This window comes from Microtus oregoni, unplaced genomic scaffold, assembly GCF_018167655.1.
Source record: "Microtus oregoni isolate MIOR12 unplaced genomic scaffold, Mior012 000029F_ref0000214, whole genome shotgun sequence".
Taxonomy (NCBI): domain Eukaryota; kingdom Metazoa; phylum Chordata; class Mammalia; order Rodentia; family Cricetidae; genus Microtus; species Microtus oregoni.
The window spans coordinates 11196094-11222578 of NW_024543088.1; the positions used below are offsets into that span (position 1 = coordinate 11196094).

Genomic DNA, 26485 nt, shown 5'->3' on the forward strand with positions numbered 1-26485 from the left:
GGGGTTTAGGGAAGGGAGGGACAGCTCCGTGTGTGGTGACCCTTTGTGAACACGTACGGCGGCGCCCAGGCCGGGAGGACGCACTGGGGGAGCCACGGTCCCAGCTCACGCCGGCCGCCATGATGGCCGGGCCGGGGAGGACCACACGCAGGTCACTAGGCCTGCGTGCCGGCGGCCGCTTCCTCAGCCGCGTAATCCCTCCGCGCACTAATTTTAATCAGGCCCCGCCCCCTGGCCGCTGGCGTCACCTCCGTCGCTCAAGCGCTTTCCAGCAGCTTCCAGAACCGTCCCCTCCCCCCTCATCTCTTCGCAGGCTTTGCAGCTGCGGGCCCCGCCCCTACGGGCGCCGCAGTCCCGACTGCGTCTGCGCCTGCCGGGAGGCCAAGCCACGCCTCTGCGGAGCCTTCTCGGAAGTGCTCTCGTCTTTCCCTTCCCCCTCGCCGTGCCCCAGGGCTTTCAAGCCGGGCACTCTTCAGGAAGGTGTTGTGGGGGGGGACTCTTTGGCTGCGGACTCCCGAGCGGAAGTTGCTTTCCTAGCGGAGACGGCGGTGGGGGAGGAGCCACCCGTAGGGAACGTGGGCTGAACGTTACGGGTTGATGGTGTGGAGCTCAAGCTGGAACAGGAGTTCGGACCGATTCTACACGAAGAAGGAGTGTGCAACGGGCCGGTAAGGGAAAGAGAGTTAATTTCCTCGGGAAGTAGAAATTGGGACGGCTGCAGTGCCCCTGGTGGGTCGTTGACACGGTGAAAGGGATGGGTTGGGAAAGAGGTTCTGGTGGGAAGAATGGAGGTGCGGACTGGGATCAGGGTTCGTTTGGGCTTAAAGAGGTAAACACTGAACAGAAACCAGAGTTTGTATCCGCTCCACGTAGAGTGTGGAAAATGGGCAGGGTAACGGAACGCCGCGCCTCTTGGGCTTCCTTGGTGGCTTTTGAAACTCATCTCGCGTGGCCCTGTCCGTCTCAAATTCTGGAAGAGCAGAACTGGGCTCCGAAGGTCTACCCCTTGCTTCGGATTTAAGTCTGTTGGCCTTGCCTTTGACCCCTCATATGCCTAGCTAGGAGGTAAATAAATCTCCGACGGGTACAAAGCTCTTAGAAGTTTCCACACGGCACATGCAGTGAATTAAATTTAATTAATCGCGTCCCTCTCGTGATTGTTTGCTAACTGGATTCATTCTACGCTGATAACTTCCTTTAGGGTCTCTGCAGTGTTTCTCGACATTGACGGGGGCGGGGTGTGAGAGGAAAGTGCTGGGGATGAGGACTGGAGAACTTGGTTGGTCTTCCCCTTGTAACAAGCTCGTGTCATAACCTTTCGGTTGTTCGGAGCTGTTTGGGTGGATTAAGTAGGTGATTGGAAGCTGAGCTGTCATTTTGACAGTGATAGGAATGGAAAGAGAGAATGGGTTCAAAATATTTCCAAAGTGCTGACCACAACAGATGGCGTATACGGGGCATGCGTGAGAAAGATGAGAGTAAAAAAGTCAGACTTTTCTAGTGTGTTTGCAAGCTCAAAGATGGCAAGTTTTAGGCACCATACACGGAGGAGCAGGTTACTTTTGGAGAAAAGATAATGAAGCTAGCCGGGCCGTGGTGGCGCACGCCTTTAATCCCAGCACTCGGGAGGCAGAGGCAGGCGGATCTCTGTGAGTTCGAGACCAGCCTGGTCTACAAGAGCTAGTTCCAGGACTCCAAAACCACAGAGAAACCCTGTCTCAAAAAACCAAAAAAAAAAAAAAAAAAAAAAAAAAAAAAAAAGATAATGAAGCTAGTTGTTACAGGATAAATTGAAATTTAAGAACCACCCCAGGATTTTGTATATAAGACAGAGTGAAAGACCTGAAGAGTCTACTTTGGGTATTTTAAACATGCATGTTCTTTGGGGGAGGGTAGTGTCTTAATATTGTTTGGTGTTTTCTACCACTTTCTTGCTGAGTCGGTCTTCCTCCTTTCCCCTTCCTCCCATCCTTTTCTTCCTTTCTTACATCCTTTTTTATTTTAGACAAGGTCTCACTATGTAGACTGGGTGGGATCACCGAGATCCATGCTCTGGAATTAAAGGCTTAAAGGTGTGTACCAACCATGCTTGGATATGCCTTGTCCTCCTGTTGAAATAGTGGGTGATACTAGGATCAGGAGAGCAGATTGGAGGATTCTCATTTTTACTTCCCCATTGAGAAAGAATCATTCCAGACCAGTTTCCTAGATCCTCAGGTAGATAAAAGTTTCATCGATGACTTATTCAAGAGCCTGCAGGTTTCTCTTTGATAGTGAATGCAGACTGACAGAAGGTGCACCATTTCCATCATCAGGAAGTAGCTCGGATGGTAACTGTAACTTAGGTGTTACAGTACGCTTCATTTACTTTCCGACCCTTCCTTCCTTCCTTTTCCTTCCTTTCCTTTTCTTCCTCATTTCCTTCCTCTTCCTTTCCCTCCTTTCTTTTCTTTTTTTCTTTTCTTTTGTCAGGTTCTCATGTAGTCCAGGAAGACTGAATTCATTTATAGCTGAGGTTGGCTTTAGATTTTACATACTTTCTCCTCCCAAGTGCTGTGGTTACAGGTGTGGGCACACTCCATGTATGTATATGTTTTTGTTTTGTTTCTGAGACAAGGTTTCTCTTTGTAACTCTGTGACTATCCTGGAACTTGCTCTGTAGATCAGGCTGGCCACCTTAGGTTTCTGCAGGATTTATGCTTAACAACTCCCTGGCTAAATACTAGCTTATGTCTGAGCCCTAAAAGGACTTTTTGATATGGTTTTGTTGTATTTTAAGTACATACTTAAAAGTGTTTTTAGGCACTTTTCCCCCCTTCTATTGAGCTGTGTCTAATAATTTTTTGTCTCCTAAATCTTCTGAATGGGGTCAGCTCTGTATATACTCAATACCTGCTTATCCCATGTAATTTGTACTATAGATGTACTTATGTTTTTGTTCTGATACAGATCGTTTACAAAGAGCATAACTATTTTGTTGCTAACTTTTTAAATGCAGTGTTCTGCTGGTTTAGGTGCAGGCTTTTAATCCCAACCCTTGGGAGGCAGCTGCAAACAGAGTTCAAGGTCTGCCTGGTCCACATAAGTAGCAAGTTCCAGGCCAGGAAGGGCTATTTAGTGAGACCCTGTCTTCAAACAATAAAGTATTCCCAACTAGTGAAGAATTAGTGGTTGAAAACTGTAGGAAGGTATAAAATGTGTTGTTCATTCTGTTATTTTCTTTCTGTGGTAGAACAATCGGCCTGAAAGATTCAGGTTCTTTATAATGCTGACAGGGTTGCTTCAAACTGCACACACACTGAACAGCTTAGGGCCTTACACTTAGTTGACTCGCTTGTTTTAACCAGTAGCCATCTCTATGAAAAGTTTTAATTTTCTGTGTGTTAGAAAAATGCATCCTGTGATCACTCTCCTCAACCATTTGCAAATATCTAAATGCATTTAGGTATTTTCAGGACCATAGTTGTATAATGTTTATCCAAGGATTTGTAGCTTACAAATATTCATAATATCTCTCATAAAATAGCAAAGCTCTCTTTTTAGAGTAAATAGGATTTTTATTTAATTGTTGACTTTTTTTTGCAGGATTCATTGAAAATATCATTAGTGCTATTGGCATGTTCCAAGTGACATAAATTAGCCAATGACTCGGATTGATGGATTCTCTGAAGATTGGAAATGGTTTGCCACGGGTTGGACCGGGGACTGATATAGGGATATCTTCACTCCCCACGCTGGGGTACTTGGGAAAAGTTAGTGAACTTATTTTTGGCCTCAGTGAAAAATTGGTTTTTTCCCCTCTTGTATTTGAAATTTAAATTATAAATTAAACTTAAAATTTTTAAATTTCATTTTATGAAGTCCTAAAAAATTCTGTCTTCCACGGAAATCTTACAGCAATGGCGAAAGATTATTATAATTTGTTTACCTCTCAGTTATTGATGTGTGAATGTAGAAATGATGCCTAGATCTTAATGGTTTTCTATTCTTTGAAAATACGTACATTATGTATTTTCCTTGGCAGTTGATGTTACTTTTTTCTTGTAAACTAAATGATGGTATTTTCACTCAAAATTTAATATTTAAAGTTATAAAGATCTTACTTGGAAATACTGTTTAAGACTGTACAAGGTTTGCTGTGTTTAGTCTTGCCAGAATCCTGCTAGTGGTTAACTCTTTTCTAAATTAATATAATTTAGGAATGTCTCTTTTAATTTGCTTTATTTCTCTTTTAGAATTATGGTCCAGCTAAAGTTACAACGGATGGCTATTGCCCTGCTTGTAGAGCAAAAGGAAAGCTGAACACCTTAAAAACTTACCAGATTAACTTCCAGGAATCTGTGTTTTTGTGTGAGGATCTTCAGGTAAAGTACTAATGTTACATAGTATATAGCTTTCAGCATTTTACTTTTCTTCATTGTTTAAATTTTTGCTAATTTTGTCTTTTTCAGAGTATAGACTTTGAATGCATAGGTAATGTCAATTTCTAAATATCTCTGACAAATAATTTTAAATCATTTACTGTTTTCCAACTGAATGCCTAAGTTATTGTTACTTGCTATTAACCTTGTAGGGATCCTTATAAGTTTTTAGCATGTAGTTATTTCTTCCTTCCACCCCCAGCCCCCAACCTTCACAGGGTCTCACTTGTGTAGCTTTGGCTATCTTGGAACTTATTATGTGGGCCAGGCTTATAGTAATCCACCTTCCTCTGCCTCCTAGCACTGGGATTAAAGGTGTGCACCACTATACTTGGGCATATAGTATTTATTAATCTCCATTTTACCTGGAAGGATATTTTGGTAATTGGTTATATCAAAACAGTGTATAGCCAAGCAGTGGTGGTGCACGCCTTTAATCCCAGCAATTGGGAGGCAGAGGCAGAAGGTTCTCTGTGAGTTGAAAGCCAACCTGGTCTATAGAGTGAGTTCCAGGACAGCCAGAACTGTTTCCCAGGGAAACCCTGTCTCAAAAAAACAAAAACAAACAAACAAAAGTTTGTGGTGTTAAAGAGATCCACAAACTAATTTGGCATTTTAGAAAATCATCTACACAGCCCTCCCCCTATCAAAGATAACACTCTCAGATCCATTTATATTTTTTCCTCATATACAGAACTTTACACATCATATTTCTTGCCTATATAAAGCTATCATCTTATTTCTAAAATATTGTCAAATAAAAAATAGGGAGAGGTGGCTCAGCATTTAATAATGTTGCAGAGGACCCGGCTTCTGTGTCCAGCACTCATGTGGTGGCTCAAGATACCTGTAATTCCAGTTCCTGGATACATGGACATATGTGCAGGCAAAAACACTCAGATAAAAACAGAATCTAAAAAGAAAAAAATTAACCAATGTTAATCCCACAAAATATTTATTTTAAGTTTATATATGATATTTAGACATCAACGAAACCACATAAAGAGGACAAGGCCATCATTTTACATGCTTACTGTTGGGTCTCCAGGTCCCTGTAGGGACTGCCCTAGGACAGCAGAGCCATTAGGTCTCCAGGTCCCTGTAGGGACTGCCCTAGGACAGCAGAGCCATTAGGTCTCCAGGTCCCTGTAGGGACTGCCCTAGGACAGCAGAGCCATTAGGCAGTGACTTTAGAGGACACTGAAGACAGTGTTGTGTGCCACACCACCTTTTCCAAGGTGAGGCCCATAATTGTAGGATAGCTTTGTGATGTTGGCTTTTGGTTTGTGGTACTTGGGATTGAGGGTCTTGTTCAGGAACAGTTTATGCATGCTTAATTATCAAAATAGATACTCTCTTTTTTAAACTAACAAGCAGATTCACATGTTCTAGAAACAGGACGTTTCATAGATCTGCAGAGTTGTGATTGCGGGCTTCTAATTCCAGCTCTGTCTGTCCCAGATAAACCAAGCAGATTTCTGGTCTCACTTGCAGAAAGTGGCTTAGTAGAGTTTGCCCAGAATTCTGTAATTTTGTCATTTGAGGTCTGATGACCAACTGAGTTAGGAGAATAGTAGACAAATCTAAAATAGTAGACTAAATTGAACCCCCCCCCCAAAAAAAAAAGAGAAAGAAAGTGAAATTCAAGCAAAGGCCTAAGGGGAAGAGGAGGATAGTCTTGTGGTCATGGGGAGAAGTAGGCACAGCCAGGACTCTGGGAGGCCTGAAACTGCCAGTCGTGTTTGTGCTTCTACACTGAGAGCACGGGAACTGTACACGAGTGCGCGGCAGGCAGAGTGATAGATCAGAAGAGTGATTGGGGAACAGAAAGGAATAGTCTAACTGTCCATAGTAAGGATGGGTGGGTGAGGCATCTGGAAAAACTAGTGCAAGGGTGGTATAGTCTCCTGCCTCTGGATTGACAGGCCAGGTAATGGGTGGGGCTCTAGTTGTCTCTGTCTCCAGTTTCTGCCAGAGTTAACAGCTCTGGTTTCTCTGTGATAGCACTGTCTTGTCATTCATAATGAACCCTTTTGACTTCCCAGCGGGTGACTTATGGTCGTGCCTGTAGGTAGCTTCAGGATGCCCCAGAAAGACCACATGGGCAGATTGTTGGCACTTTGAGCTCATCCACTGACCCAGGAGTAGTCTAAGTTTTCAGGCTTAGTGATTTGCTTACCTGGTTTCTTTGTATTTTGAGATAGATTTGTTTTTTGAGGCAAGCAGTATAGTCCAAACTGATTTAGAATTTACAGTCTTCCCACTTGAGCCCCTGAAGTGCTAGGATTACAGGCTTATGTTGCCACTCCTGGCTCACTGCTTGCTTTTAAGTGTTGTTCTCAGGCAAAGGCAGGATTTAGAAACTCTGGGGGCATAAGGTTTAGGGTCAGGTTAGTACTGACTTCACTGTACAGCTAACAGTACAGAGCTGGTCTGCATGCTAAAAAATGCAAGTGCTCATATGGAGTTTGTGTGTGAAAGGAAAGGAAATTTAGTGTGTGCCTCATACTTGTAGCTGTGAGGTAAATTACCTGAGAACGTCCTAGCTTCCTGGGTAACGACATGATTTAGTATTGTTATTTTGTGGGTTGACCAGGCAAAGCTTCTGATGGATATAGTAGTGTCTGCTGGAACAGCCAAGTGTTAGCCATAGTGCTTGCTGCTGTTGCGCTCCGGGTAGGCAGTCAGTTGGGAATCTTAGTTCTTTTTTTTTTTTTTTTTTTTGGTTTTTTGAGACAGGGTTTCTCTGTGGTTTTGGATCCTGTCCTGGAACTAGCTCTTGTAGACCAGGCTGGTCTCGAACTCACAGAGATCCGCCTGCCTCTGCCTCCCAAGTGCTGGGATTAAAGGCGTGCGCCACTACTGCCTGGCTGGAATCTTAGTTCTTCCTGAGGCTCCAGCATGATGAGACAGAAGTTAGCAGGCTTCCTGTGCCCCATGCATCCTGCTGTCCCTCCAAAGCTGTAAACATCTGAGGAAGGAGTGACTCTTCAGTTCCCTGGAGGACACCAGTGTGCCATACCAGTGTTGAAGGCATAGTTTATTTATTTTTTTTTTTTTTGGTTTTTTGAGACAGGGTTTTTCTGTGGTTTTGGAGCCTGTCCTGGAACTAGCTCTTGTAGACCAGGCTGGTCTCGAACTCACAGAGATCCGCCTGCCTCTGCCTCCCGAGTGCTGGGATTAAAGGCGTGCGCCACCACCGCCCGGCATAGTTTATTTTTATTATTTGTTTGTTTATGTCCTTTTAAGACAGGCCTTCTCTGTGTAACAGCCCTGGTTGTCCTGAAGCTAGGTTTGTCAACCAGGCTGACCCCAAACTCAAACTCAGAGATCCTCTTGCCTCTGCCTCCTGGATGCTGGGATTAAAGGCGTGTGCTCCCATACCTGGCATGTTTTAAATGAGATATTTGCAAGCCCTTGCACTGGTTTCAAATGTAGGATACAGGGACTGGAGCAATGGCTCAGAGGTTAAGAGTAAGTACTGCTCTTGCAGAGTACTTGAGTTCAGTCTCAGAACCCACCTTAGGTAGTTCTTTGTTGCCTGTGACTTCCACCTCCTAGGGATTCAAAACCCTCTTCTGCCCTCTGGGCATCCACATATACCACATTCACTCAGACGTAGACACACATAAGTAAGAATAATAAAAATGGATCTCAGAACATAGAAGATACATAGAAAGTACTTGGCAAAATTTTTATGTAAAAAATACTTTAACCATCAGGCATGGTGGTGCACATCTTTAATCCTAGTGCTTGGGAGACAGAGGCAGGTGGATCTCTGAGTTCAAGGCCAGCCTGCTCTACATAGCAAATTCCAGGACATCCATGACTGGAGAGAGAAACCCTGTATTGAAAAAACAAAAAACCCCAAACTTTCCCAGTTTTTAATGACATAGGTTACTTCTCTCTCTCTCCAAAGTAGCACACATAGTCTTTTTTTAGGTTGCTGACATTTTTATTTACTTGACATTTATTTATGTATTTTTACTTAAAGCCAAAGTAATGTTTTCTTTTAGCTTAATCTACTGTAACTCCCCCCTCCCCTTAGCCCCCAACAGGATTTCTCTATGTGGTCCTAGCTATTCTGGAATTCTGGAATTCATCATATAGACCAGGCTGGCCTCATTCAAAGAAACCCACATACTCTACTTTCCAAGTGCTGGTATTAAAGGCATGTGTCATTATGCCAGGCTTCATGATCTGATGATGCAAATTAACTGGGGAAATTTTCCTTGGGGAGGGCAGACTTTGATTACCTCTAGTTCTCTGAAATTTGGGTTCTTAGAGATACTCTCACAACACATTAATGGTAAAATTGTGTTTTTCATGACAGGAATCTAAGGTAAAACTTACCTGATTTGGATTATCATTGAGGTTTGTTTGCCCCCTTTTTTAAAAAAAAAAAACAAAAACAATTTTATGTTTTCTTTCTAGTGCATTTATCCTTTGGGCTCTGAGTCACTTACTAATTTAATTTCTCCTGATTTGGAAGACTGTCACACTCAAAATAAGCCTCAAAAAAGAAAGAGATTGGAAACCACCTGTAAGAATTCACCTCTTCCAGTGCATTCTAAGAAGACTAGAAGTCACGTTGTCACTGGTGGTGAACAGAGTTTGAATGGTAAATGCAATGGAAAGGTGTGTGGTGACACCACATCAAACTCACCAGAAAACACTGGTTACCAGAATCCTGCCAGGACTGTTGCTTCCTTGGAGCAGAATGAGACTTCGGAAGCTGCTAACATGGACGTGGTTCCTACAGAAGATCCTGCCACAGTTAGTGCCTCTGGAATGCTCCTCCAAAGTGAAGGCTTTGAGCTGGAAATGCCATCTGAGAGCAGATGTTTATCACTTTGCCAGACTCTCTGTGTCCAGTGGAAAAACTCTCAGGCGCTCTGCTGGCTAGACTGTATCCTTTCGGCCCTGGTGCACCTGGAGGCGCTGAGGAACACTGTGGCGGAGGTGTGCTCCAGAGAGGAGTGTGTATTTGGGAGACTGTTTGGAAAATACGACCAAGCGGATAAACTTGGGTACACACATCACTTGCATGGTGTCACAGGTTTGTGCTAATGTATTCTTCTTAAGTTGGAAGATGTCAATGTCGAGTTTTGTCTCACAGCATGTGGAAAAAGAGCCATGGGCAGTCGTTGTTCTCTGTAGAGACCTAGGCAGGGACCCTGGGGATAGCGTCAGCATGTAACTGACCCCAGAGCTGCCACTGAGGAAGAAAGGGGCAGTGCTATTCAGTCAGATCTGAAGTTTGTAAGGTGGAACAACCAGAGTGGCGTAGTAAATGGGAAGCACCTGTAATTCCCCGCACTCTGCCCTTGATGACACTATTGGATTTTGGTGTCTGTGTGTGTGTATATATATGTACACACACAGACATTTGCACAGGTTGTGTGTTTGTTTGGATTTTGAGACAGTGTTTTTCTACATTGCCTGGAACTTGCATTTCTCCTGCCTTAGCCTCCGGCATGCTCAATTATAAGCATGCATCATTGCACCCTATTTTAATTCCTTCTTAACTTTCAGCCCAAAAAGCATTAAAACATTCTCAGGCCCATAAGATGGCTCAGTGGGTAAAAGTGCTTGCCACTAAGCTTGATGATCTGGTATAAATTCCCAGAAGCCGTACAGTGAAAGGAAAAGACAGATTCCTGACAAAAGCATCCAACACACCCTCCAGGCACGAATGGATGAATGAATAGTAGAAACACATCAATACAGTCATCCTTTGGTGTCTATGGAAGCTTAGCTCTAGGACATCTTGCAGCTACCAGGGTCCTCTGTCAGAAATGGCATGATGCTTATATAATGCAATTGCATATTGTCCCATATACTTTAAATTTTAATGAACTTAGTGTTGATCTGCTTAGGCCTGTTGCCCATGCTGAAATCATGTTCAAAATTGTTTTACTTTGTGATGCTGAGTCAGTCCCACCTTGCACATGCTAAGATAGAACTCTATCCTAAGCCCATCCTATGTATTTAAAATCATCTCTAGACGACTTATTCCTAATGCAATGTGAATGCTATGCAAATACTGATTATAGTGTAGACAATACTGATAAGGAGTCTGCTTGATTAGTGCAGATGCCGTTTTTCTCTCCCAAGTGTTTCAGTCTGGTTGCTTGGGAATGGGATAGTGGGACCTCCTGGTATGAAGTCCAGTTGTGTGTTTACTCAGCTGCCCGTGGGCAGTGTCACTCCTCCCGCAATCCCTTTCCAATCCACGTATTCTCTGCAATGTTTTCATACTCAGAGTTTGCTATTAGTGCTTAAAATGGTCTTCAGACTGGCTTTGACTCTCTCAGAATTAGAAAATATTGATATGTTGCCTCTTTGTGTATTTATTAACATAAATGTTTTTTCATTCCCTCCAACTTTCTGTGAAATATCAGTTCTGTTGATTGTCATATTCTTATTTGGATGCATTTTTTATATCTTTGTTGCTATGTTATGTCAGATATATGTTGCTGATTCCTCTTCTAGTTTACAACTTGTATTTTACTTAAAAAGTACTTTATGCCAGGTGATGGTGGTACAGTTTTTTAATCCCAGCACTCTGGAGGCAGAGGCAGGCAGATTTCTGAGTTTGAGGACAGCATGGGCTACAGAATGAGTTCCAGGACAGCATGGGCTACACAGACAAGCCCTGTTTCAGAAAATAATAAAAAAAATTAAATTTGGTGTGGTGTGAGAAACTCTGTCTCAAAAAAGAAAGACAACGGTAACAAAAAAAATTACATTTGGTGGGGTGCGTGTGTGCCAGAAATCAACTCTCAGGAGTCAGTCTCTCCTTTCATCATGTGGGTCCTAGGAATTGAGCTTAGGTGTCAGCCTTGCAATGAGTGCCTTCACCTGCTAAGACAGCTTGCTGGCCCTGATATTGAAATGATTAATTGTGTATGGCATGAGGTCAAGTCCATTTTTTCCTCATTTTCAGACACCTTTTCTGGTGTCACCTTTCTCGCACACCAGCATTGCATATCTCTGATCCTGTTTTGGTTGTTGTGATCACCTGGCCTCTCCCTGCACCCACACTGAGATTTTGGCTCTTGAAGTCTCATATTTGGAAATTTTTCTGAAGTCTCTTTGTGTGTGTTTTTCTGATTTTGCTTGCACATAGGTTGTTCGTTTGTTTTTATTCTTTGACAGACTTGCTGGTGTTGCAAGCTTTTTTTCCTGAGCACTGTAGGTGTTTCTGTGTTAAAATCCTAAAAGGTTCGTGATGGGGATTGCTAGGTCATTGGTGGGTGCTGTGCATTGCTTCCCCGTTGGGTTTGCTATTATGAGTTCACATCATGACCCTAGCCATGAACTCTTGAATACTTTGCAGATTAGTATCCTAGAAGGTTATTGAATGTGCCGATTAAAGTTTTTGTTGAGTGGATTCCCAAAAGAATTATTAAAATAGCTTCTCAGGGCTGTAGACACACAGCAGTTAAGAGCGCTGGCTGCTCTTGCAGGGTTCAGTTCCCAGCACTCTTCAGCCTGTAATTCTAGTTCCAGGGGATCAAACACCCTCTTCTGGTCTCCACAGTTACATGCCCACATGCTGTAGACATATATACAATCAGGAACACATGCATACAGATAAAATAAATCTTCAAGAAAAATTAAAAAGAATATGCTGCTCCTTTTATTACATGGAAAAATTCATCTCAGATTCCTTAACCAATTTTGGGCATAAATATTTAGAAGTTATGATTATTAAGTAATACTTTGTTTTAATTTGATTTGGAGACTTCATGCATTAGTCATTTGGGTTTACAGCTCTTCACAGGCATCGCCTGTTTTTAATAAATAGTTACAAAAACCTTGGTGCTGAGTAGGTGACGGTTCACTGATGATTTGAGAAGAGCAAAATTTGATACTGAAATTTTAATTTTTTGCTTTTAGTTCATATTAGCCACATACAGAATAGTTAGTTTTCTTAATCTTGTTAACTGTGTGTGGGCTTCATTGTTCTGTATTGTGTATTTTCCTTTCTTCCTTTTGCTTTCCAGGAACAGATAGCACAAGTCTTGCCTAATGCTCATTTCATTGAGAATGTAAGCTTTTCCGAGTGTGATGAAGCTGTAGGAATGATTTCCAAGTCAGATTGGAGCGTCAAACACTCGTCGTTCTGACGTGCATATTACTGCATCTGTTGTTTTTGAGAAAGACTTTCCTTGAGATTTCATCCAGGTAGTAAGGGCAAATGGCACCTGATGACAGGTGTCAATGGAATCTATGGCATATCGCAGGGGAGGCATAATAAGAAATGTTTTTGCTGGGCAGTGAGGGAGCACGCCTTTAGCCCACCACTCAGGAGGCAGAGGCAGGTGGTCTCTGAGTTTGAAGTTAGCCTGCTCTTCAAAATGAGTTCCAGATCAGCCAAGATTACACAGAGAAACCCTATCTTGAAAAAAATAAAATAAAAGTGTTTTGCTTTTTGTCTCTGCAGAATGGACTGATAGACTTTCATTTTTATTACTAGTTCGGTTCTTCTTCTGGAAAGATGCATTGATGAGATGATAACGTTCTGACTTTCTTTTTTAAGGTGAAGATTGTAAAAAACTGACATCAGAAATACTTGCAGAGATAGAGAGCTGTCTGAATGAAATTAGAGATGAAATTTTCATTAAACTTCAGCCTAAGCTTAGATGTACATTAGGTAAGTAATTATATAGAAATAAGTACGGCATAAGGAAATGCATTATTTTAGTACTTGGTATAGGATTCTTTTGGGCGAGTCTGGGTAGTGGTGGTTTACTTAGGAACCTACCACGGCTTACATCGCTGTTGTCCACTCCTGTTCTGTGAATATCTGCAGGCTGTTCACCTCTTTGAGTTCTCAAAGCCAGGTGAACACTTAGGGCTAACACTCCTGGTTACTTTCCTCTGGCAACCTAATCCAGGCCCCTGTCAAGTGTGCTAAAGAGTTGGTATATAGTTGGCTCTTCTAAGCTTTTAAACCAAATCTCCACCTGCACAACCCAAGATTAAATTGTGGTACCGTTTTGGTCATGAACACGTTAGTATAACATGTACATGTAACTAGAATTGTTAGGGTCCTGGGAGCTCTAACTGACTCAGCCACTAGTGCTCAGTAGGCCATTTTTACAGGAAATAATGAAAAGCTAAGAAAAGAGGTTTGTTTAATATTGCCTACATGTAGAAGAGGAACAAGTGGGCCAGTGACCGTCAGGGTCCCAAGGTGAATTTTAGGTTTTTATTTGAGGGCATGAGGTGAGGTGCGTGACTAAGCAGTCTTCTGCAGGATGTGCTGCTGCCCATCATCGCTCCGTCTTTGTGTGGGCCGGAGTTTCTCCTGCAGGGTGGGCTAGCAAGTTGTCAGGGTGCGAATCTCTTCAGGGGAGACAGGCACCAGAGCCTCAGGCTTTCCCTCCCCCCAGCACAAGATTCCTGACCGTGGTTTCTGTGTTCCGACTGCAGAAAGGGAGAGTGCAAGTGCCTCTTAAGATGCCTCCATTCTACTGTCCTGGATCTCTTTCTCACTAGTAGAGGAGCACGGGGTGGACTTGCCCTGTCCTTTGTGACTCTGGGAGCAGAGTGAGGCCAGAGCTAAAGTCTCTGTCCAGGTCTTTCCAGGCTTTGTAATGTTCTGAAAAGGAAAGCTAGTGTTTTTAGTCTCAGTTTTGTTTTTATTGTCTTACTAATTAATTGCCCAGGCTCTCGCCGAACTCCTGAGTCTTTTTGCCTAGGCCTCTGAAGTGGCTGGACTTGAAAGTGTGCACTACCACACACTACCTGTTAGTTTTTTGAGAGAAACTTCTTTTATTACTCTTCCATATTTGTATTAGCTCTGTGTGCATGTGTATACACTTGTGCATGCGTGCCTGTGTACACACACTTAGATGACAGAGACTGACCTCAAATATTTCTCCACATTTTAAATATGTATTAGAAGCCACGAGTAGTGTCACGTGGGAGGCAGAGGCAAGTGAATCTCTGTGAGTTCGAGGCCGGCCTGGTCCACATAATGAGTTCAGGACAGCCAGAACGACACAGTGAGACCCTGCCTCAAAATTAAAATAAAACATATATCTAATATATAAGTCAGAACATATGTTAAATGTGAAGGTTTTTGTTGTTGTTTGTTTTTAGAGACAGGGTTTCTCTGTATCTCTGGCTGTCCTGGAACTCACAGAGATCCGCCTGCCTCTGCCTCCCTGTGTGCTGAGATTAAAGGCATGTGCCACCACTGCCAGGCTAGATGTGAAGATTCAATGCTGTTGTGAATTATAAATTGTTTGCCTTCTTAGTTAATGTTTAGTTACAGCAGATTTGAAATTTACTAAATATGCACAGCTCATACAGTTGTCCTTTCTAGGAGGCTGATTTCTATTTTTCTTTATAAGAAATAAATTATTTTGATTTGTATTTTTATATAAAAATAACTATGGCTGGATATGGTGGCACACGCTTTTAATTCCAGCATTTGGGAAGCAGAGGCAGGCAGATCTCTGTGACTTCAAGGCCATCCTCATTTACATAGTGAGTTTCAGGATATCCACTACTACATACTGAGACCCTGTCTTAAAAAAAATGAGATTATATCACAAAACAACTATTAAAATAGCATTTGTAATTGCAGATGTTTGCAGCACATGCTTGGGTAATGCAACCTGTTCATGGTAATACTTCTGGTCCTTCCATCACAACAGTTGCTGGCTATGTTTTGGGCACCTGTAGTTCCAGGCTAGGGAAGAACAGGACCCTGAGAACAGGCTTGTTCTAGGGAGGAGGCAGGAAGCATCTGCAGTTCATCTCCTGGGCCTTGTAAGCCCTGAGGATGAGAAGGCAAGAAACCAGCTGGAGTGGGACTGTAAGAATGGGATCAGTTGTTTAATGGCCTTCTTGATTTCAAAGCTGGCATGTATGGTTCCATTTTCGTTTAAGGACAGCAGAATCCCCACCATCTCTAGTCTTAAAGTGGCGGGAGTTTAATTATTCAAGAATTGGATTAAAGGTTAAGATAAGTGGGGAGATTCAGAATTGATCCTTTATCCTTGTATATTAAACCTCTTCCACTGTAGAGATGGTGGATCCAAATAGAAGTGAAGTGGTAATTTAATGGTTATGACCAATTCTGATGCGATTCTCTAATGTTTTCACTAACTATCACTATTTGTAGCAAACCATTTCCATAGTTTTTATTTTAATGGACAGGGTTATAGTTCTGCGGGCTTTCTCCTTTGAGAAGGAAGGCAGAATGGATCCCGTATGTTCGTCCTATGTTTTCATGACATTTAAAAATGAAGAGACTAGCATGGTAGCTGAGTTCATGCTGGTTGTGTTTGGCGAGGTGCTCAACCTTCCTCCAGTTCCACCTTGACCGACTGACTGCCCAGCTGTGTTCACACATAGGCGCTGTATACTTTTGGGAGTTGACTGGTGATTGGGTTTTCTTTTCCACTTGCCAGTTCCAGCTTCTAATCTTTCCTTTTCTCTTGTCTCTTTTGCAGGTGAGATGGAAAGTCCCGTGTTTGCACTTCCCGCACTGTTGAAACTAGAACCCCATGTTGAAAAGCTCTTTACATACTCTTTTTCTTGGAATTTTAAATGTTCCCATTGTGGGCACCAGTATCAAAACAGGTCAGTTTTGGGTTTATAAATGGATCCTTTCTGCTGAAATGGTTCGTAACAGCATAATTTAAACACAAATTTTGTACCTATAGTATACTCTGTCTTGGCACTTCCACCCTCAATACACTTTCACCCCCCACCTCCACCCCCACCCCAAGACAAGGTGACAGTCCCGAGGTTTTCTGCCCTGGAATCCAGAATGGTAGAGGCAGAAGCATGTGTCGTCATGTCCTAGACCCCAATACATTTTTTTATTTTTCTAAGATAGGGTCTTGCTAAGTAGCTCAGGCTGATCTCAGACTTGCCACTTTCTTCCTCTTTTTTAAAAAGATTTATTTAGTGTGTTACAATATTCTACCAGCATATATGCCTACATGCCAGAAGAGGGAACTAGATCTCATTGTAGATGGTTGTGAGCCACTGTGTAGTTGCTGGGAATTGAACCTTATCCTCTGAGCCATTTCTCCGGCCCACATTTGCCACTTTCTTGCCTGAGCCTTCTGAGTTCTGAAAATGGAGGCACAGATCACAGCTGGCTTCCACATCTTAAACTCTCTCTCCACTAAAGCTAAAGGAACGGTTTGCAACACAAGAGACTATAGGTGGCGTGCTACTGTAATCAGCTCAAAAAAATTCACAGCTTGAAGGATAGTTAAAATGCATTTTCTTATTTCCTTATTGGGAAGTTAGAAACAAATGAGAATTGCACCCTTCACATCTAGAACATTCTTAGCTGCGCTTCTGCTTAGAAGTCCTTGGAGCTGTGTTTTGTTTACCCTTCTGTTAGAGACAAGGCTTTTGTTTGCTTTAGGCCCCTATCTTGGAGCTGCTCCTAGTGTATGGTAGCATCCAGCGTAGGTTGCCTCTGTTTTCCAGTTCAGGAGAGCAGAGAGGGTAGGTACTTGTCTGACAGGCCCCCGCTTGATCAGACCGGGGAAGCTGCTAGCTGGCTATTAATAGATGACCTGCCAGCTGGGTGGTGGTGGTGCCCGCCTTTAAACCCAGCATTCAGGAGGCAGAAGCGGGAGGATCTCTGAGTTCGAGGCCAGCCTGGTCTACAGAGCAAATTCCAGGACAGCCAGGGCTGTAAAAAGACAACCGGCCTTGCAGGTCATTCTTCAGAATGTTGTAGAAGTCAGTCAGGAATCCTTCCTGCCGCAGCTCACCTACAAGCAAGCTCCAAAAGTTAGAAGGTAAAACGACATGAGGAAATTGTTGTATGGATAGCTGTGTCTCACAAGGCTGTCTGGACAGTAGGAAATGCTGTAGGGAATGACGGCAGCAAAGTTTGCTTTTTAGTCTGGTGTTTTAAAACTGCTAGGAAGGGGTAAGAATTTACTCTAGGACTTTAAATATTTGTGGAAGCAAGTGAATATTCCATTTCTAGATCTCCATTGATTTGTACAAATGCTCTGGATTTCTCTTCATAGTAACTGAGCGAGGAACTCACTAGTCAGTAGCAGATCAGGTGACCTCTAGCGTTGTTTCTTGCCTCCGTGGCTCCTGTGCTCACCATGCTAAACTCTGTAATCACTACCTGTTTTTAATAATATAAACAGAGCTGATGATTAAAATCAGCTTAATTACAGCTTTTCTAGAATTCACAGGCTAGCGCTTTGACAGATTCTCATTTCGTGTGTTCTGTGTGCCAGGAGCTCACCTAGGCATTGGGAGTGATTCCTGTTGTGGCCAGTTCAGCTGACTAGATGCTTAGGAAAGTAGTTATGAGCTCACGAGAGAGGGTTAGTGGCTCAGCAATTAGTGCAATCTTTTGTCAGCTCTGCATCTTTATCCATAAGGTGGTAAGTGGGCTTGAGCAGCGCTTGCACTGAGCTCAGAGAGGGCTCCAAGGGAAGCCACCAACCACTTTGGTATCTTGTTTTTATGTCTTTTCTTGTTTTGTTTTTTTTTCCTTAAATTAACTGTTTATTTTTATTTTATGTATATTGGTGCTTTGCCTGCATGCATGTCTGTATGAGGGCATCGGATACCCTGGAACAGAAGTTAGAGAAAGTTGTGAGCTGCCCATGTAGGAACTGAACCCAGGTCCTCTGGAAGAGCAGCAGTACTCTTAACCACTGAGCCATCTCTCCAGTCCCTTGTTTTTATTTCTTTAAAAGTAGTTGTTAGCCGGGAGTGGTGGCAAACCTCTTTAATCCTAGCACTCAGGAGGCAGAGGCAGGCAGATCTCTGTGAATTCCAGGACATCCTGATCTACATCCAGGACGGTTATACAGAGAAACCACATGCACAAAAAAGTAATTGTTAAAGTTTCTTTAGAGTAATCTTTACTTTGAAAAGTTAAAGCAGTTACGGAGTCAAAGCCAAGAGGCGGTGGCATTTAATGAGTGTACATCGAGGTCACAAATACTCACTTCTACTTGCTACAGAAACTGCCCTGCTAATCCTTTCATTTTAGTGCCTCTGATTTGTTTGCTATTGTAAAGGCTTTTATTTGATTGCATAGTTATTTTCTGGAGAGGATAAAAACCTGGTCTGTAGCGCCTGGTGGTCTTGAGTCAAACCCCATTTTGTTTGCCACTCATCTTACAAAGGCTGGAGCACTAGGGGAGTGCCAAGTTCTGTGCCTAATGCTACATGTGTTGGGTGCTCAGAAATGTCACTCTTCACGTGGAACATGAGCACTAATTGAGACAAAATCCTTGTTACTATCTAAAAGCTAGGAGTCTTAATAGTATCTTAAAGAATGAGGCATGTGGAGTACAGTCTGGGCACACAGAACAACCTGTCTGTTGCTTTGCATTTAAAAGGTTAGCTTTTCTGCAAACTGATCAGTTTTAACTGCCAATGCTTTCTTTGCTCAGGTACCATATGCCAGTATTATTTGTTATTTAGAAGGGAAAAGCTTGTGTGTTTCTTTGGCAATATACTTGTTTTAATTAAAACATTTTTGTTAGAGTTGATGCAACTAAGATTCAGTGTACACCACTGAAGATCATCTTGACTCTTGCTTTTGGGTATTCAAACTAAAGTGAATTCAGTACTTGAACAGCATGTGTAAAAGCAGAAGTGTTCTACAAGGGAATTCTTTTTTTCTAACAGATAAGAAAGTTAAGTTGTATGTAACTTGTAAATACCACCCTCTTTGTTGTCAGTGATGGTTAACCAATTTGCACTACATACGCTGAGCTGTAAATTCAACAACCTTCCAGAAGTGATGCTCATCAAGAGCCTCAATGCTGCTGCTTTGGGTAGCTGGCGGTATCTAGAGACACTGTTGCTGCAGCTGGAAACTGGTCCCGGAATGTGATAAGTAGAGACCAGGAGTGACCCTCAACCTCCAGTGTGCACAGTGGGGACCTCACAGATAATTCTCTGGAGTAAAGTGTCAGTGGCATTCGTGCTGGAAGGCTGTTGTTTGTGCTTCTAGCCGAAAAGCCAGTCCGTGTGCAGTCTCCACAGTCCAGCTTGGCGGGAGAGGGTACCACGGTACTAATACATGATTGAGATCAAAGTTCGAGTAAGTAGTTGAATTTGTTAAAGGAATACAAATGATTTTAGCAAATGGGTTCAAGTTTTGCCTGTTTTTGTAGGTGTTTGAAGAGTCTGGTCACCTTTACAAATGTTGTTCCTGAGTGGCATCCACTCAACGCCGCCCATTTTGGTCCATGTAACAGTTGCAACAGTAAATCACAGATAAGAAAAATGGTGTTGGAAAGGTGAGTTTAAATTTACTTAAAATTTACATTTTTAGGATACAGTGAAGATGGGTTTACATTTTTTTCATTTGTTGAGAAAGAAAATAGTGTCTACAACATACCTTTTAGAAGTTTGAGTGAATACATATACATACGAACTGCCAAATGCTTATCATTTAAAGAACTGACTGGTAGGCAAGCTGTACCAGATGAAACACTGCAGTAGGGTTGCTGTGGGGTTGGCCCCTCTCTCATAGTGTGTGTGTGTGTCTGTGTTTGTGTTTATTTTACGTGCATTGGTGTTTTGCCTATATGTATGTATGAGGGTGTGAGAAACCCAGGAATTGGAGTTACAGACAGGTGTGAGCTGCCCTGTATTCCTGTGCTAAGAATTAAGTTCGGTTCCTTTGCAAGAGCAGCCATTGCTCTTAACTGCTGAGCCATCTCTCCAGTCCCATCTCCTAGGTGTCATCCTGCTGATTCTTTATCATCTTATAGGCTTTTTGCTGCTGTTAAGTAAGTGTTTTTGTTGTATTTGAGAGCTATTGGCTTTGATCTGTGTGGTTGCTGCTTCTGGTGGGTGGAGGCTAGGGAAGTGTTAGGCATCAGCTCTTCACAGTGAACAACCCCATCCATTCAGGTGTGTGCATTCTGGAGCCTTCCAGCTCAGGCTGACTGCACTAATGGGATGAGCTATAATCTTATGGAGGAAGCAACCCAGTGACATTAACTAACCTCCATTACTGTCAAATCTGCAATGCCAAATTCTTCAAATCTGCAGAAGCTCCTCAGAATATCTCTAAAGAGTTATTCTCATTAAATTATTGGATTCTCCTTTAATAGTACTGTAGCCTTAAATTGAAATCAGGCACCTGCCTGTTTCCTCCCCTTTTATAGGCTTCCCCTTCAGACGTTCACAGTCTGCACTCCCCCCCCCCCCCCCCGCAGTCAGTTTTGTTTAATTGTGCTCTTTTTGTTTTGCTTTGCTTCGTTTTTAGTCTTTTCTCTTGGTCTAGGGTAAGCTCAGAGTTGCCATCCCTCCGCCTCCCTTGGCAAGTGCTAGAACTACAGTCAGCTGGTTCTGCTCTCTGGCTGTAGTGCTGTAGGACTGGGGCTCGTGCGTCTGCTATGACCCGACCTTTGCTCAGGTGTTCGTGTCCTTCCTCTGTGAGTAGAACTGCGTTGATATGCCCGTGTCATTCCCTCTGGTGAGTCTGTTGACAATAGCTCTCTTCATCACTGTACCTGCTGTGTGGCACTCATGTCACTGTTTCCTCCTTTCTGCTAGATAATGTTCCTTTCCCCGTCCCGTGTCATTCCCCCTCCCCCTCCCCCATCCCCGTCCTCTGTTCTGGAACTTGCTCTGTAGACAAGGGGCCTTAAACTCAGAGATCCACCTGCTAGGAATTAAAGGCGTGCACCACCACCGCCTGGCTCCCAGTCTGTCTTTTAAATGCTTATTATTGGCCTTAGGATTGTTCCTATCTTTGTCCTTGTTGGCTCTTAGCTTGTTTTGTCCCTTGCTTCCTGACACTCAATAGTGTCTAAGTGAGGCTGAGTGAGAAGGAGCAAGCTGCCTTACCCTGAAGTCAGCAGTCTGGCCTGACCGCCTGGGGACCAAGCAGTAAAAGGCGGCAGTGCATGACTGGTGTTTTCCTACACAGCCGTGGGATTGCCTGAGCATCTTGGTGTTCATAGACACAGCTGATGATCTTTCTCTCTGGCTTGGGGCTTGAGGATTTACTCCTTTGTATTATGTTGTTAGATCTGCTAATTGATTGCCTTGTGACATATATTTTTTAATTATATAAATATGTTGCTTTTACTTACATAAAAGATTCATTCTCTGATCAGCAAATGTTTCCATTAGATACAGTCATGTTTAAATTTAAAATTGTTTTAAATTCCAGTGGACCAGTTAGTAAGCCAAATTTATAATTTGGACATTTCCTATTTTCTTCAAAAGTAAATTAAATTTATCTAAAATTATACTTTAATTTTAAATGACAAGATGTTTGTATAAGGCTGTTTTGCTCTGAAATTAGTACAGCTTGACTTGCTGGTATTTAGTACACTTAGAAGCAAATTTAACACGGATTTTACGAATAATATAAGTGAAAGCTCATCAGCTGGATGTGGTGGCTCACATCTTTTACCCCAGCACCTAGGAGGTAGAGGCAGGTGGAACTCGTGAGTTCAAGACTAGTTTGGTCTACAGAGTGAGTTCGAGACCAGCCAGCATAGATAGGTAGGTGGGTGGGTAGACAGACAGATCCATCTGCCATGAGACCCTAAATAATAAATTCATCATGAGACCATAATTTGGCCATATATCATTCTAAGATCCACAGTGTAGGCCCCCCCTCCACCACACCCCCCCCCCCCAGCACCTGATCTCAGATCACCCACGTTTAATACATACCCTTTGAGGAAAATCCAGTAGTAAATCATGACTGCAGGGTCCAACTCCACTACCTCTCTGTAAGTGAGTTGTTGAGGAATTGTACTCTGAGTATGATGGTGTGGGCACTGGTTGTCTGGGCCCAGACTTGACTTCCTGAATTACTGAAATGAGCCTGTAGCTCTTGCCACAATCTCAGGAGATTGTATACTCTTGGACATACATGGTCCAGCCAGCCTGCTGTTTGAATAGATGAGTATAGTTTAACTTCTGTTTTACCAGCTTTTATTATTCTTATTTGATTGTTTTGCTTTCCTGTTGTCTGTTTTTGGTTGTGTTTCAACATAGTTTCATTGTGTAGTCTATGCTAGTCTTGGAACTTAGAATCCTCTTGGCCCCAAACTCTTGAGTGCTGAGATAATAGGTGAGTACCATCTTATCAAGCTCTTGCTGGTAGCTGCTTTTTGTTTTTGTTTTGGAGACAGGGTATAGGGCCTTGATGCCATCTGAGCTGATGAGAGGGTTTTGCTTTGTAGCTTAGACTGACTGGAATTGTTTATGTAACTCAGGCGGGCTCCAGAGTCAAGATCCACTCACCCGCCTCCAGAATTCTGGGACTGCTAACACGACCATCCATAGCCTAAGATTCTTTATTGCCTGATAGAAAATGCTTTCAACTCCTGAACTATCTCCAGAGGACAGTTGTACCCTTTTGTGGGGCAGTTGGACTTTCTGAAGATGCATTTCTTTATTGTAGCTCATGATTGTGTTCTTTGAATTACATCTAATTTGACTCAGGCTTTTCTGATTGTAAGATTGGAAATGATACAAAGTGGACAATGACTTAAAAATAGGCTTTATATACCTTTCTTTTTGCCTGAAACTGATGTTACTGCATTACAGATATGGAATTATTAAATTTGCCTTGTCTAAGATTTGAGTTATTAGAAAAGTTTTGATAGAAATTGACTTTGTGATCTTAATTCTTAGTATAAGATGTGGCTGTTCCTGGTGGGTAAAGATTGGTAGTCCTGCTGTCTTGAGGTGGCCAGGGGAGTCATATTCTTTGCTTTTCCTTAGGTTCATCCTTTTAAGAGAGGTACACCCAGGTGCCAGGCACTCTTAGCTCTGAGTCTTTGTTGACTCTAGTTCCAGGTCTGTTTCCCATGGTTGCGGTAGAGCCTAAACTGGCTCTCCTCAGATCTGAGCATCCTCCATGGCTGACACTCCTGCATAGGGTCATGGATAGGAAGAAGCCTGGAAACAAAACAGGGCTTAGTTCCTGAGACGCTGGGTTGGACAGGCTGAGGTGTGGAGTTGTAGGAGATACTAGAGTCTAGAAACCCAGAAAGAGCAAGGAGTGGAGGACACTCATGCCACCGTTTGAAACTTGTGCCAATGGCAGCGGAGGCCATTGTGACCTTGAGTGTGGTAAAGCACGGGGGTTAGGACTTGTCTTTGAGAACTCCCCAGATATAGCAAGAAGAACCAGAGTTGCAGCCCATTCCGCCCCTGGGAGGCCCGGTAGTGAGGAGGACATTCTGAGGGTTCGCTTGCTTGTGAGGCTGAAAGGAAGGAACCCTGTAAAGAACTGTGAAGTTCTTCAGCATGCCCTCTCTGTTAGTCCCCAGAGAACTGAGCTGTACGGTCAACCTCTTGATCATTCTCTTCTCCCCCTTTCTGGGTAATGACATTTCTGTCCTGTCATGGTTTCAGAGCAGCTTCTGGGACATCTGCTTGCATTCAACTAGAATGTGAGTGTCGCTGCAGTTCAAGCTGCAGGTGGGGCTCATCTTGGTTCTTCACTTTGACTCATTACCAGTTACTACTTTAAAAGCATTAGACTGTAAAAAGCATGCAATCTGGCAGGTGCTCTTACATGTATTGTGCAATTTACTCTCCTTCGTGTGTGTGTGTGTGTGTGTGTGTGTGTGTGTGTGTGCATGTCCTAAAATGTTCATGTGCAGACTCACAGATTTTTTAGTATAGACTCATGAGGTTTTAGGTAGCCTCAGAAGGTACTTGTAATGGTAGGTGTCACATGTGTGAGGCCCAAGGAACTAAATACAAAACTTTACTACTCAAAGATTTTATTAATAGCAGAGAGTCCAAGTCTACGGCTTGCCTGTCCAACTGTGAGAACCTCTGCCTCGCTGTTGCATCACTGGAAGGCACACTTCATATCCCAGTTGACAGCGTGTATATCTTATGGGGACATTCTATGGTCAGTGATGCCTTGGAATTGGTAAATTAAGTCCGATTTTTAAAACCAGGACCAGCTGGGCAGTGGTGGCACACCCCTTTAATCCCAGCACTCAGGAAGCAGAGGCAGGTGGATCTGTGCGTTCGAGGCCAGCTTGGTCCGCAGAGTTTCAGCAAAGCCAGGGCTATGCAAAGAAACCTTGTCTTGAAAACCAAACCAAAAAGAAAGAAGAAAGAATAGGACAAAGAAGGTGGTGATATAGGCGGTTCACAGGACTTCCAGGATTTTCAGTTCCGAGGACCTACTGTCCAACAAGATAATTGACGGAGTAATTTACATATCTTTCCCTGTCAGTCTGGATGATCTTACAGTTTGGACACTGATTCAAGTTCATTTCCAGCTGAGTAAAATTTGATAAGCTAAATAAATTTGACATCTGTTTAAGTTTTAGGATTAACTCTTAGGGGTGTTCACCGTTTCTTAAACCCCAAGAGTTTTATTACATTGAGTTACTTGAGGCCCATCTGTAGGCTCGTTTCTGTAATAGTCAAATGTGTTTTTGAAATTATGAGCATCCTGTAGTTTATAATAAATCTAGTGTATTTCATTTTTTTCTACTTAAGTACAAATTAAGTTTTTCTTAGGTGCAAATTTGAATTTAATGGCTCTTCTTACTTCCTGAGATGAGGGAGAAATTGGCCAACTCAGTGTCTGAGTATCTTAGGCATAAGATTTTCACTTACTACTTTTTCTACTTAATAGAAGTGATTTGATTTGGGCACCTGATACCAGAGAAAACCCTAAAGGAGCTTGGCTTTTGCTTCCAGAGCTCTGCGACGTAGTGCTCTGAGATTTGAGTTGTGGGTAGAGCACGTGTTGTTAAGGTCTTTGTCAATCTTGCTTTATGGTGACTCCCAGCTGCTGCTGGTGCCGTTCCAAAGGGCTTAGTGTCACGTGCTTCTTAGAGCCTCTTCTCCCTTTCTAGTTAAAGCACACATCTGGAGGTGCCGGAGCAAAGGTAGCGCAGCTAGCCTTGTCTGTGACTGGATGGTCTCATGAATGGCAGACACGTGCCATGAAATTGGTTTGACTTGTGCCTCTTTTCCACAGAGCATCGCCCATAATCATGCTGCACTTTGTGGAAGGCTTACCTCGGAGGGATCTGCAGCACTATGCGTTTCATTTTGAAGGCAGTCTTTACCAAGTCACCTCTGTAATACAGTACCAAGCAAATAACCATTTTATAACATGGATTTTAGATGCTGATGGTAAGTGTTGAAAGGGTTTATGTTACTGAGCGTGGGAAATAGAGCCTCGTGGGTTTTGTTTTGTTATAAAGACAAACTTCGTCTAAATTTCTTTTTTCTGTGTTCTTTATTAAAAGTTCTCTGCCCTTCCTCTTCTTCTTAAAAATGTGTTTTAGAGTATCCTTTGTAACTCTGTGCCCTCCCGTGCCAGATAAATGGAACATACCTGTAATAGTACAGTTACCCAAAGGTTCATGATCCACACTTGATGCATTCAGTCTGTGTGCATCGGGAAGTGTGTGGCTGTGCCAACGTGTATCCACCATTGTAGCACCATACAGAGTTTCTTCACCCTCCAAACACCACTGTCGTCCACCACCACCATCCCTTAGGGCCATCCCCTTCATCTCAAGTACTGCAGTCGTCGAGCTCTCTCTGAGGAAGTAAACAGTTCAATTAGACACCCGGCAGCCTTTGCACGCACACCGCTTTTGCTTAGTAATGTGAATGTAGTGTTCTTCCACTGTTCTTCAGTGCTTAACACTGCGTTTCTCAAGTGAGATCCCACTGTATCTAAATGATAAAGCTTAGGTACATTCACCACCTAAGAGATGTCTTGGGGGCTAGGAATATGGCTCAGTTGGCAAATGCCACGGGAATGCCCAAGTTTTAGCCCCAAAACCCACATACAAAATGCTGGGCATGGGGTGCACACTTGCAGTCCCACAGCTGGAGAGGCAGACCCTGTAGCTTGCTGACCAGCCAGCCTAGCAGCTTAGCAAATGAGAGACCCTTCTTCACAATAAAGGTGGACAGCGCTTAAGGAATGCCACCGAGGCTGTCTTCTGCTCTGTACCCTCCTAAACACACACAAAACAAAGAACCTTCATGATGGTTTCCATGTTTGGGCAGATGTAATTTTGCAATCCATTTTTATAAATACTAAGGAGTTTGGT

At 43.0% G+C, this 26485-nt stretch overlaps 1 protein-coding gene across 2 annotated transcripts in view; it reads left to right on the forward strand.

Moving 5' to 3' along the window:
* Window positions 1-454: 454 nt before the first annotated feature.
* The window catches only part of Uspl1 (ubiquitin specific peptidase like 1), a 30569-nt gene continuing 4538 nt past the window's right edge, over window positions 455-26485 (forward strand). Inside the window, exons 1-8 of one of the 2 annotated variants that reach the window (XM_041678254.1) lie at window positions 455-668; window positions 3586-3752; window positions 4236-4364; window positions 8856-9480; window positions 12970-13083; window positions 15899-16028; window positions 19574-19699; window positions 25393-25550. In XM_041678254.1, the coding sequence (XP_041534188.1) occupies window positions 3657-3752; window positions 4236-4364; window positions 8856-9480; window positions 12970-13083; window positions 15899-16028; window positions 19574-19699; window positions 25393-25550 (1378 nt within the window). In that variant the 5' untranslated portion in view covers window positions 455-668; window positions 3586-3656. The remainder of the gene's footprint in view (window positions 669-3585; window positions 3753-4235; window positions 4365-8855; window positions 9481-12969; window positions 13084-15898; window positions 16029-19573; window positions 19700-25392; window positions 25551-26485) is intronic. The other variant, XM_041678253.1, reaches the window with a different exon arrangement.